The following is an 11,951-nucleotide window of genomic DNA, read 5'->3' on the forward strand; positions in this document are numbered from 1 at the left end:
CCTCAATAATCCTTTCACAGTCCCTCAGATTTTCCATGTGACCCCTTGGAGGGGCTCAGTCTCTATGTTGAGAACCATTGAAATGCCTAATTGTGTATAAAGTAGCTGAAAGTAGCTCCATCTTCACCAATTACAATTATATTCAGTATTATTAATCTAATAATATCATAATAATACTCACTGGGTTTCTCTGTAGTACTTTCGGACTACTTTTTTGATGCATTTTGCTGATGTATGGAATTAAATTCAGGACTTATTTTATGAAGTAATTTAAAAACCTTTTATTGCTATTGTCACTTAAGGATTTAACTACTCCCTCCACCACTGAAATTGGATAGCGAATACAAAACCCTGTCAAATACAACTGGTTCAAGATGACGCAACAGTCCTCCAGATTTACTCCCACAATTATTGCCTCAACCACTTCTTGCTCAGTTAAAGCGCTATGCTGAAAAAAGAAAAAAAAAGGCTTTCATGAACATGTCACAGTGTCAAACGCAGCGGCGTCCCATTTAATGCTGGTTTGTTGGGTCTCCAATATGTTTTCCAAACAGAGTTGCAGTAATCAGGTCATTTGTTATAATGACAACCATTAGGGGTTATCGTCGTCACACAGCAGTCAGGCAGATAAATCAGGTGCTCGCTCGCTTAGATTCATCTCAATTACACACAGTAACACTGGCAGATAAACACACACACAGTCGCATCATTAGGCGCTAAAAATGAAAACATTAAAGACCAATATTAATTAATTTTAATATGTATTGCCTGTCTTAAAGATTTAGCTCAGTTTGTTGTATTACCAATGCAATAGTTCATTTGTTGAGTTACAGTTAAAAATTCACTGATCACAGCAACTCAAATGTTAAAGCTCAATGGTATGATAGTGCATTTAATATTTCTTGGTCACACTAACACAAAACATTTCAAGATGCCACAAAGGAACCATTTGCTGATATTTTATTGGCCAAATGATTAATAGAGAAAATAATCAGGAGATTATTACTGATACAAGACTAATACAAATGAGTCTTAGTTTTTACCAAGAACATGATATTTAACATTTAGTACACTAAAGGTTGTGAATAAATTATGAATCCAAGTTTTCACGACAGAGAAATTATCTTTATATACAGAACAGTATTTCATTTAACTATATACCTACTTGGAGAAATATATTTTTACATACACATTTTAATATCAAAAGGTGTCTCAGCACCATCAAATTACAATGATATTAAGTTTTTGTTTCGTTTTTAGCGGCATAAGTGGTAAGAATGGTGTTGATGAGTCCGTGACAAGTAGAAAAAAACAGCTGACACATATGTGTGTTTGGAGCATTGGTTTGTGTATCACAGTGGACAATCTGTTCCATATCCAGGCCCATATTCAGTCACCCTCTTCAGCAGTGCCGCTTTCACTGCACTGATCTTCTCATCCAGCTCTGTCAGACTGCAGGCCTGAAGGACGCAGTAGGAAAAAACTGATCAATCACTTAAAACAGGTTAACCGCAACTTACAAGATACTGTCAAATGAAACAAAAAACCTACTGACCTGAGCCGGGGATGTCTTTAGTCGCTTGTGCTGGTGAATCTAGAAAACAAGCACACAAGTAAAGTACATATTAGACCTTAATTAGTGGGACTTTCAAACTAGTTTGAAGCATACTGGGGCACTTGTCTGTTCCGCTCCTTATTTTGCTTTTAAATGTCTCTCAAGGTCTGGAAAAAGAATTTACTCTGAGACAAAGACACAATGCAACAGAACGATGTTTTCAAACTCAGAAAACTTAGGCCTGTGATTTCCTAATGTCCACTTAGTGAAATAAAAGTAAGTGTATTTATAGAAGCAAAGAGCAGAATGTACAGTGCTGAAGATTGAGAGAGGAAAAAAACATGTCTTCTGCATAAAATAAATAATAATTAAAAGAGTTTTGCCTTTATTGGATGTTTTGACAATATTTAGAGACAGTAAACATAGGGTAGGAGTAGAATTCATTGGCTCTTATGTGGTTAAGACTGCTCCAAGCAATATGTTTTTAAGTTGCTGAAAATTTGTGAAGGAAGCACCTTTTACTGTTCAGTATTAAAAGGTTGCTCCTGAACCCGTGGGCCAACTGTGTGCAGCTTTTTAGCAAATACTAAACTACAGGGGGGAAAAAAGAAAGAAGGAGGGGAGTGGGGGACTCCGAATATAAAAGACCCCATCCTCATCAGTTTATTCAAAGACACTCGACATCTCTTGCTCTGCTCACACAAACATGCAGTGAGTCAAAAGCAGATGGAGAGTGGCATACTCACAGAAGCAGCATGCTGTGCTGAGAAATACCAGTATGAAGAGACATGCAGCATCTCAAGCACACTTGGATAACTAACATGCTGGACAGACTCCTTCAGCATGGGAAATTTGAGTCTGTGTGACTCTGCCGATGTCTGACAGGTTGAAAATGAAGTCCAATAAGTTACCTACTGCCATCCTTTTAAGTTTAGGAAGCAGCTGAAAGTCGTCATTTCTCAAATGAGCCGTCTGCCGTGACCCACATGCTAAAGTAAATCTAACCAATAGGCATGTTTGATTCAAAAAAAAAAAAAAAGTGTAACTTGAGGAGTTAAATGTGTTGAAGTAACGGAACATAGCAGAGGAAACTCCATTAATGTCATCCCAAAACTCCTCTCACCAAAAAACAATTTGATTGGTTATACATCCCAAATATCAACATTGAAGGATAAACATGGAAAAGTTCTTTTTTAGCTGAATGTATGCAAAACACAAATAAACTAAAGCACTTCTATTAAGTTTTTTGTTGGAATTAAGGTCAAAATTTAGCACAAAGATTTTTATTTTCACTGAAAATGCATATTGGTTATCTGTCTCCATGTTGCCAATTAATACTGGACCTGGAAAAACTAAATCGGTCGACTCTTAATACAGCCCATCCCAGTGTATTACTAAGATGACATGTTGTAATAATGGTGTTCCATATAGTTAACTTCATGATACCTTGTGATAACTCCTAACTGGCTCAATAGGAAAACACAGCAAGTGGCAGGAATTACTCACTCCCTATATTTATTTCCTTAAAACTCTAAAACCATTCTTGTGTGACCTGTGGAGAAATATTTTAGATTTTAAAGTCAGAGGACTCACCGAGGACTGAAAGTACTCGGGTGAAAGTCCCTCCAACTCCAGGATACGATCCTCCAGCTTCTTGAGTCTCTGGTAGACACTTAATGGGACGGGACCCACTGAGGAGGAGCAAAAGTGTTTAATATATAATTGTATAATGCAAATTTGTATTCAGGGGGGAAATTGTAATTAAGTTTAAAAAGAAGCATGATCCTAACAGACGTGGATTAGATAGAAATTGATTTTGTGCAATAATAATAAAATTAATCAAATGCCTTGTTTTTAATGTTGACTGTACTTATCTTACATAAAAGGGCTGCCCTAAAATAAACAAATACAATACCATCATATGTACATTTTAATATGTTACAGATTCTATTTGTAGATTTTTCTATGATGTGGGACATTTTCACTCATGTACAACATTTTATAGAAGAAAGACAATAATTTCAGTATTACTATCATTACTAGAATTGTCTTTTTCCTTCTTTTACCTGTCGGAAGCTTTAGGTGAGTCTCGATGTTGTGAAGCCGTTCTTCTATGGCTGCATTTCCACAGTCCCTTGCCATCGGCCCCCTCTGCTGCTCCCCAGGCTCTCCTTGACCTCCCCCACCACGAGTCTGGGGCCCGTATGTATTAACCACCCGTGTGACTGTCGAGACAAGGAGCATAAACAGCAGCAGTAGTTCAGCATTAACCAGAAACTAGTTAACAATATCTCTAACAGGGTAATAGGCCATTTACACAGCATGCATATGAATAGAAGGTCCTACAAGACACTTCATATTTGTAATAATGCTGTGACAAATTGCTGCTTGAGCTTTGCTTGGCACTTCCTTTTTATGAAAGCTGACAAAAACAGATTTTTCACTATGATAAATCTAAGTTAGTGTCAATGGAGTTGAATTGTAATAATTAAGCCAAAGATTACTAATCAACATTTCTGGAAAATTCATGCTTTAATAAGGTTTATTGGTCTTTGACTGCATCAGAATATTTAATTACAAAAATGGTGGTTAAATAAAGCTGTTAAGAAATGTCATATTTTCTTACCTTTTACGTGGCTTTTAAAACCTGGATAAGGAGTGAAAACTGCATCTGTTCGGGCACAGCTGTTTTCTACAGAAGACAAAATGTGACATAAATTGCAATTAGAATTCCCAAATGTAATTAAATGTGATTAAGAAAAATGTATATATCACACTTTAATTATGGCTCCTCCTGATTTCTATTACTGGTCTCTCACACAGGCTTTGAATTTAAAAAAGGTCCTCTGTCTCATGTTTTTCTGGACTAAGCGGGTTGTGTTTTGAGGCCGAGGGTGTTAGCTACTTCAGCCCCACTCTTGGAGCAGTTCAGCCTGACCTCTCGCCTGTGGAAATCAGCTCTCTCCCAAACATTGGCAATCTGTGTGCAGGCTCCCTCTCCACCCTGCCCCCAACCTCTCTCCCATTCTCACCCTGATTGCAGTCGATCACGTTGCAAAACTCGCGTACATTGTTTTCATTGATCTCCATCTGCTTGCGTTCCATAAATGCAGATATTCTTCGCTCAATCTAGGGTTACAATGAAGACACAACACAGATAATGAGACACAATGGATTGATGAGCTATGGATAGGTGTCAAGTCAAGAATGCAATGTTTTTTACCTACTTAATGTTAATGATCTGGAGCAACAAAAAAAAGCGTGCAAGAGTTTACATTACAAGGAATGAGAAATGCAGTAGAAAATTACCCCAGGTAGCCAAAAAAGTTGAATTGCTTGCCATCATCACATGATGGAATATGAATACTGTTTGCTTGGCTACCAAAATAAATGCACAACAGAATGGGGCCTCTTGTCCTTCATCCACATGCAATCTCAGAGTAATGAGCATCCACTTCATAATCCATCAAGGACCTGGCCCTCTCTCAAAACCCTCCAGCAATGTGGTCTGTTCTACCCCACCACAGCACTAAAGGACCCCTTATTCTCTGTCGAACTCGGCTTATCAGGTCTCCATCAAGCATTTGCTTCACTGCGGCACGTCATGTGCACATCCTCGGGAGCAATTACTTATGATTATTCATTTGCTTGACAGAGTGTAAAGAGGGCTCTGAAATGTCACTGCCAGAGAACAGCTGACAGATCTGCTGACGGAGACCAACCTCTGACTTCCTGGCTCGGATCTGAACCATGACGTCATCAGCCGCTGTCTCGCTCTCCGCAGACTCTGGGACGAGGGGATGCCGCTCATATGACACAGGTGTCTGTTCTTTCACTGAGGATGAGGTGACGGCATCATCTGATGTGTTGTCTTTTGTAGATGATGCTTCGACGTCAGCATCCACTAGTGTCTTTAGATTTTCTGAAACAGCCTATTTAAACAATAGAGGCAGAAAGAAAACCAACACATTTATATTTTTTTTTTTTTTTTTTTTTTTTTTTTTTTTTTTTTTTTTTTTTTTCTTTTTTTTTTGTCTGCATTTGTTCTCATTGTTTAACTCCACAAAAGGGGAGTCAACATTATATGAGATTGATGCATATTTTAGTCTTGCAACCAAATATTTTAATATTTAGTGCATGTGTGTGACCATCACCAGCCCTCCCTGAAAGCTAAGCAGACCTTTTTTATTAGAATTCCCTATTATAAGCCAGGGAGGGCAGTGCTACACCTCAGTGATGTGTGGGGGAAACAAAGACTGGACAGGACGAACAGGACGAACAGGATGAACAGGGATAGAAAATAACAGGCGTTGCTATTGCAATTAAAGATTGTAAGGTGGTGTGTTATGCCCAACTACTAACTGTCCATCAATAGAAAAAAAAGAATAAAAATTTGAAAAAAGAAAAGAAAACCAAACCAACACAAAAGAAAAAGAGATTCAATAATAAATGAACAAACGGTACTGAGCACCATAATTGTGGATGTCTTGATAGTATAGAATAGAATAGAATAGGCCAGAAGAGGATGCTAGTGCGAGAGAGAATGAGTTTAGGGTAGAGACTGGAGAGATTCTCAGCACATTCTGGCGGGACCCATCATTTGCTGAAATGGGACTCGGCAGTAGCTGGCGAGACCTGATCAAACATGCAAGTGTGAAGAACCCCGAAGCCCAGAACAGCAATCACGGCAAGGCAGGGCCAAGCCAACAGGGCACCCCTCCCCCCAGGCAGTAGGAGCCACAGGGCGGCACCCCCAGAGAGCCACCGGGGCCACCGTGAACGACGAGGACCCAGAGAACAAGAGGGAGCAGCTACCGACACCCCCAGCGCGCCCAGACCGACCCAGGCGGCCCGGGGCACGAGGACCCCACCCGCCACCCAAACCCCAACCCCGCCCACCCCAGCCCCCACCAAACCCCCCACCCCACCACCCGACCCGCCCACCCCCATCCCCTCTCCCTCCCCCGAGGGGGGCCAACGGCCCCACACAGCCAGGAAGCCAGACACAGGGGCCGAGCGGCCCACCGAAGGGGCGGCAACCAGCCCATCACAAGGCAGGCCACCACCGGGAGCCGGCCAGAGGAAATCGGAGCCGGACCCGATGCGAGTCCAGAGAGTAAAAATGGACAGTGTGGTGGGGGCCCGGCGACGCCGACAGGGAGGCACCCCGCATACCCCCCGCACCAGGCCCCCAGGCGGAGGCGCAGTACACCCAGGGCCCCCACCCCCCGCAATGCGCCCTGACAACCCACCGGGACAGAGCCACCACATGCCACCAGCCCGCAGTACAGCCACAGCGCCCACCAAGACGGCCAATCCAGCCCCCGCAGCCCACCCAAGAGCCATCGCACCCTGCCCGGGACCCGTCGGGCACGCAGGAGAACCCCCCCCGACCACAGCCCCAGGTCCCGGGGACCCCCCAGCCACAGCCAACACGGATGATGGTCCACCCCCGCCACCCCCATAGCCATAAGGGGGGGCCGGGTCCCACCAGCGAGGCCATATTAGTGAAATCCCCCCCATTACTCCCTATTAATATGTCTCCCGATCCCAGACTGGAGACATTATCCCTGCACCGTGATAGTGTAACCCTGAGTGTCATGTGGTGCATTAAAAGTGGGGAGGCTGGGCGAGGCGTCCAGGGGGCAGGCCAGAGGACCACAGAGGATGGCTACTCTGCAGCCTAACCCTGGCCCAAGTTCCCCGAGCCGTCCCAAGACCTACCCCCAAGGTGTGAGTGTATGTGGTGCATTAAAAAGAAATTAGAGAGCAGGGGAGGCAAGCAAGGAGGGTGATGGGGAAGAGACAAGGCCGTAGAGCCCTGCCATCCGCCCCACCACAGAGCCCATCGTTCCTGCCCCCACCTGCTCTCGGGGCCCTAACTGTCATGTCCCTATATGTGCCTAAGAGTAACTATATACAGTGATGTGTGAAGTATGTGAAGTGCACAGTAAGAGGCAGTCTGGTGTGGAACCCGGGCCCATGAGAAGAGAGCATGCGGGGGAGACAGAGGTAGTGAGACCACCAGGTGACTGATGCAAGAGGGCCCCAGAGCCGGAGGCAAGAGGCCGAGGTGGGGCCCACCCGAACCCTGAACCCGGCCCTCGGCCAGCACCGAAACCCCAGAGAGTCGCAGCGCTAAGACCAGCGCCCCGGCAGACGCCGTAGCACCCCACCACGGGGCCAGCCGCATGCAGCACCCCTGCCCCGGAGGGAGGACCCAGGCCTCGCACCCACTAGGAAGACAAGGGGCCAATGAGCCCCCGCACGCCCGCCCCGGCGCCGGCACGTCCAGGAAGCAGGGCACCCACCCCGCAGCACCACCGAGACCCCATCCACCCACCACACCCAAGGGACAGCACCGTGCCCGGACCAGAAGCCCCCAGGCCAGCAGAAACTTATCCTCCAGTGGCGGGCACACAGGCAAGTAACAGGGGCCTGTGCCGGATGAGCCATGAGCCACCCCCCCAGAGAGACCACCCCGGCCACCGCATGGCCAGACCCCCAGGCAGCGGAGGGCCCCCCAGCCCCCCCAGGGGGAGGGAGAGGGACGAGGACGAGCGGGCCAGGCAGGAGAGGAGGGAGGAGGAGGGAAGCAGAGCAGGAAGGGACAGGGGAGCGACCGGAGGGCCGACCCACCCCAAACCCCAGGGCCAGCCAGGGCGCCCCAGAAGAGACCAGCCGCCGCCACCCCCAAGGCCCCGGGAGAGCGCACAAGACCCAGCAGACCCAGGGCTCGAAGGGAGAGACAACCGGGGACACCCCCCCCCCAGGCAGAGGGGCCCGAGCCACGCCGGCCCCGCAGAGCCAGAGAGCGACCCCAAGAGCAATAGGGAAGGGACACCATTAGTGCATGCACACAGCCTTAAAGTCCATGGTGCCATCCTGACTTAAAAAGGTAGAGGGTAATAAACTGAAATAAAGCAGACAGAAGTCAGACCATACACACAGACAGAATAATAATTACAATTTTATGAGGGGAAGTGGCATACGCCCACATACAAGCGGAGGCTATAGGTTAATATTTATTGATTTAATAAATGGAGACCATTTTTTCTTTGAAGGAATCCAATTGGTTTTTTCTGATAGCAGATATTCTCTCTAGTGAAATGTGTTCTGTGAGGAGGTTCAGCCAATGGATGATGTTGAGGGCTTCTTATCTTCTTTCCAGTTAACTAAAATAGTTTTTTTGGCAATGGCGATAGCTGCAAGTGTGGGTTGGATATGAATGTCTGGAAGGAGGCTGTTTGCGTTAGATCACCAATTAGGCAAACGGTCGGGGAATGTGGAATCCCGCCAGTCCAAAATATTGGAGAGTTTCTGTGTGATTGTTACCCAGAATTGATAGACGGGTGTACAAAGCCACAGAGCGTGAAAGTAGTGTCCGTCATGTTTTGAGGGTGCATTGCGTACATGTGTCTAGGAGCGTGGAGAAGCCCATTTTATACAGTTTATATTGTGTTATATGTGTTCTGTGAAGCACCTTAAATTGGATCAATTGGTAAGTTGGTGTTTTACGGTATTCATTTTAAATGTGTTTTCACAGATTTGGGTCCAAAAATCAGAGTCAAAAGATTTGGATACGTCTTTTTCCCATTTTTGAGTTGGTAGGTGTATAGAGTGTGTCTTTGAGAGTAAACTATAAATTTTTGAGAGATTCTTCTTATTTCTTGGAGAGAGTTTCACAATGTAGTCGACAAATTCAGGTGGCTGTAAATCCGTTGGCTGTAAAGTAGTCTGAAGCGATGGAATTCTACTTGTAATAGTCTTCTTTACCTGTAGGTACTGAAGAAAATTTCCATTTCTTATTTCAAATGTTTGGAATAAGTTTATATATGTCCTAAATGTGTTATCATCCAGAAGGTGATGGAGGTGAGTGACTCCTCTCTCTGCCCATGTGCTGAAATAAAGAGCTATTTTGTTGTTTGCAAAATCAGGGTTGTGCCAGATTGGGGAGAGTATACTGGGTTTTAATTGAGAGCCTGTGATTTCCAGTGCTTTCCACCAAGCAGACAAGGTGGAAGCGATCATAGGGTTCTTGAAGCAGGAGTGATGTTTAAGAGCAGAAGAGATAAAGGGAAGGTCAGAGATTTTGATCTGGTTACAATCTAACTGTTCTAGTTCTAGCCAGGAGTTATATTCTTCATGTGGATGTATCCATTTGGTGAGATATTGTATTTGGTTGGATAAATAATAATACATGAAGTTGGGAGCCTCCAGTCCCCCTTCGGATTTATTCTTCTGGAGGGTAGTCAAGCTGATTTTAGCCTTTTTATTCTTGACAGAGTGTAAAGAGGGCTCTGAAATGTCACTGCCAGAGAACAGCTGACAGATCTGCTGACGGAGACCAACCTCTGACTTCCTGGCTCGGATCTGAACCATGACGTCATCAGCCGCTGTCTCGCTCTCCGCAGACTCTGGGACGAGGGGATGCCGCTCATATGACACAGGTGTCTGTTCTTTCACTGAGGATGAGGTGACGGCATCATCTGATGTGTTGTCTTTTGTAGATGATGCTTCGACGTCAGCATCCACTAGTGTCTTTAGATTTTCTGAAACAGCCTATTTAAACAATAGAGGCAGAAAGAAAACCAACACATTTATAGAAAATGAACAACCTTTATTAACAAGCAGAATATGTTCCAGTACATTTTAACATGCCTTTTCACCATTTAAAAATAGTAATGTCATAGTCATCTTTTAAACCTTAACACAATAATATCAGGCAATTTAACCAATGTCAGGAATAAACTATAAACTAGAAAAAAGTCTTTACCTGTAATTTAGTGATATGCTCCTGCAAAGAGCTGCAGACATGAGCAGCTAGAGAAGATTGAAGGTTCACAGCACTGGGGTTGATTTCTATTCTCAAAGTAGCATCACCTAATTTGAGCTTTAATTCAAAACACAAACAGGGTTAAGCCTTACTGCACAGGACATTAGTACAAACCAAATACAGCACTGAATATAAAATTGCACACTAACCGGACAATGTACACATTTCTAAAGCAAATGCAATTTACTTAGCTGGTTAGGCAGTGACCAGGAAATAGATGAGCTATGCTGATAATCCATTAGGGTTAATGATTTAGTCATTTTTCAAGAAAAATGAAAATTATTTACTGGTATTTGCTTCTTTAAAATGCATTATTAAGTAGTAAGCATGTTCTGCTTTTCACTGTTTTTTATTGTTGTACATTGAATATCTGTGGGTTTGCATTGCTGGTCAAACAAGTTAAGCACATTTGATGGCATTACCTCGGTCTCTAGGATATTCACAATTTTGACAATTGATAAACAAAATTATGACTTAATTACTGTTTTTAAATGACAGAGAGATGAAATGATAATAGTTACTAAGAACCCTAAATGTTAAACAGTGGTTCAGTGTCACTGATGTTCATGACGCACTACTATTGCTACACATACTATTTTAAAAACATGATGAAGATTGAAAAAGTATAGGGAGATTTTTGAATCTTAAAACTAAGATTATCCATAATGTTTTTCATCCATTGTATACTTGGTTCTTGCTTTACCACGTAATAGAAAGGACCAGACATCACCGACTATATGTACTGAATTATACAAGTAAACAGCCATACATTACATTATAGCCGTGTATTTTATATAGCTTACACGAATATAAGGTAGATAATGAGCTATATACAGGTTAGGAATAGCAATAAAGCATAAATGAAATTGAGATTTTGTTAAACTAATGTGACACGGTGCCTTGAGGAGCCCAGTTTATGCAGACGCATGGCTGCAAGAACATTTAAAATAAGACTGACTCATTTAAAGCTGCCAGAAACCCAAGAAAAGCTTCTTTGCTTGTCAAAAACAGCAGCAGTATAGGGCGAGTTACTCAGGTGTACAGTGGGTGTCTGCTAATGCACCAGGTTGCTAAAAACATTAGCATGTAGCTCGCTAACAACTCGGACTGAAGGGACCGACGGGGTGTGAGGCGCGCAGCTGAAACAAATCAAACAAACCTCTTTTCCGAAGTCTGCTAGCAGCTTCAGTATCATTTCCACGCAGCCCCTGTAGCTGGACATCTTGCTGCATTCACTGGGAGGAGCGTGGTTTCCACTTAGCTTCATTGTCTCCGCCATTGCTGTTCAACGGCCGGAGAATGCTGCGCGCTCATTGGTTGTAACAGCTGTGGCTGTGTGCGCGTGCAATACGTGGAGGCTATGGAAAGCCAGAAGTGCCAAAAATCGCCGTTTTTTTACGCGATTAATGTGAATTTTTAATTTTTTTTCCTACATTGATAGACGTCAAAAGACCCAAAACGACGTTTTATACAGTGATCTATTAAAAGCATTTTAAACATCATCCCACGGCTTTTCACATCATTAGAAGCAAGAAATAAGTTTATACAATACTTTGATTA

At 43.7% G+C, this 11,951-nt stretch overlaps 1 protein-coding gene across 1 annotated transcript; it reads right to left on the minus strand.

The window, feature by feature from the left end:
- Positions 1 to 945: 945 nt before the first annotated feature.
- mbip (MAP3K12 binding inhibitory protein 1) lies at positions 946 to 11,709 on the minus strand. The gene is made up of 10 exons (XM_055006247.1): positions 11,551 to 11,709; positions 10,332 to 10,448; positions 9,908 to 10,117; positions 5,278 to 5,487; positions 4,588 to 4,684; positions 4,182 to 4,247; positions 3,622 to 3,780; positions 3,149 to 3,246; positions 1,556 to 1,594; positions 946 to 1,460 (listed from the first exon to the last, which is right to left on the minus strand). Exons 1-10 carry the CDS (start codon positions 11,668 to 11,670, stop codon positions 1,353 to 1,355), a joined length of 1,224 nt encoding a protein of 407 aa, XP_054862222.1. The 5' UTR covers positions 11,671 to 11,709; the 3' UTR covers positions 946 to 1,352.
- Between the last annotated feature and the right edge of the window lie 242 nt (positions 11,710 to 11,951).

The sequence above is a fragment of the Amphiprion ocellaris genome, chromosome 20 (genome assembly GCF_022539595.1).
Source record: "Amphiprion ocellaris isolate individual 3 ecotype Okinawa chromosome 20, ASM2253959v1, whole genome shotgun sequence".
Taxonomy (NCBI): domain Eukaryota; kingdom Metazoa; phylum Chordata; class Actinopteri; family Pomacentridae; genus Amphiprion; species Amphiprion ocellaris.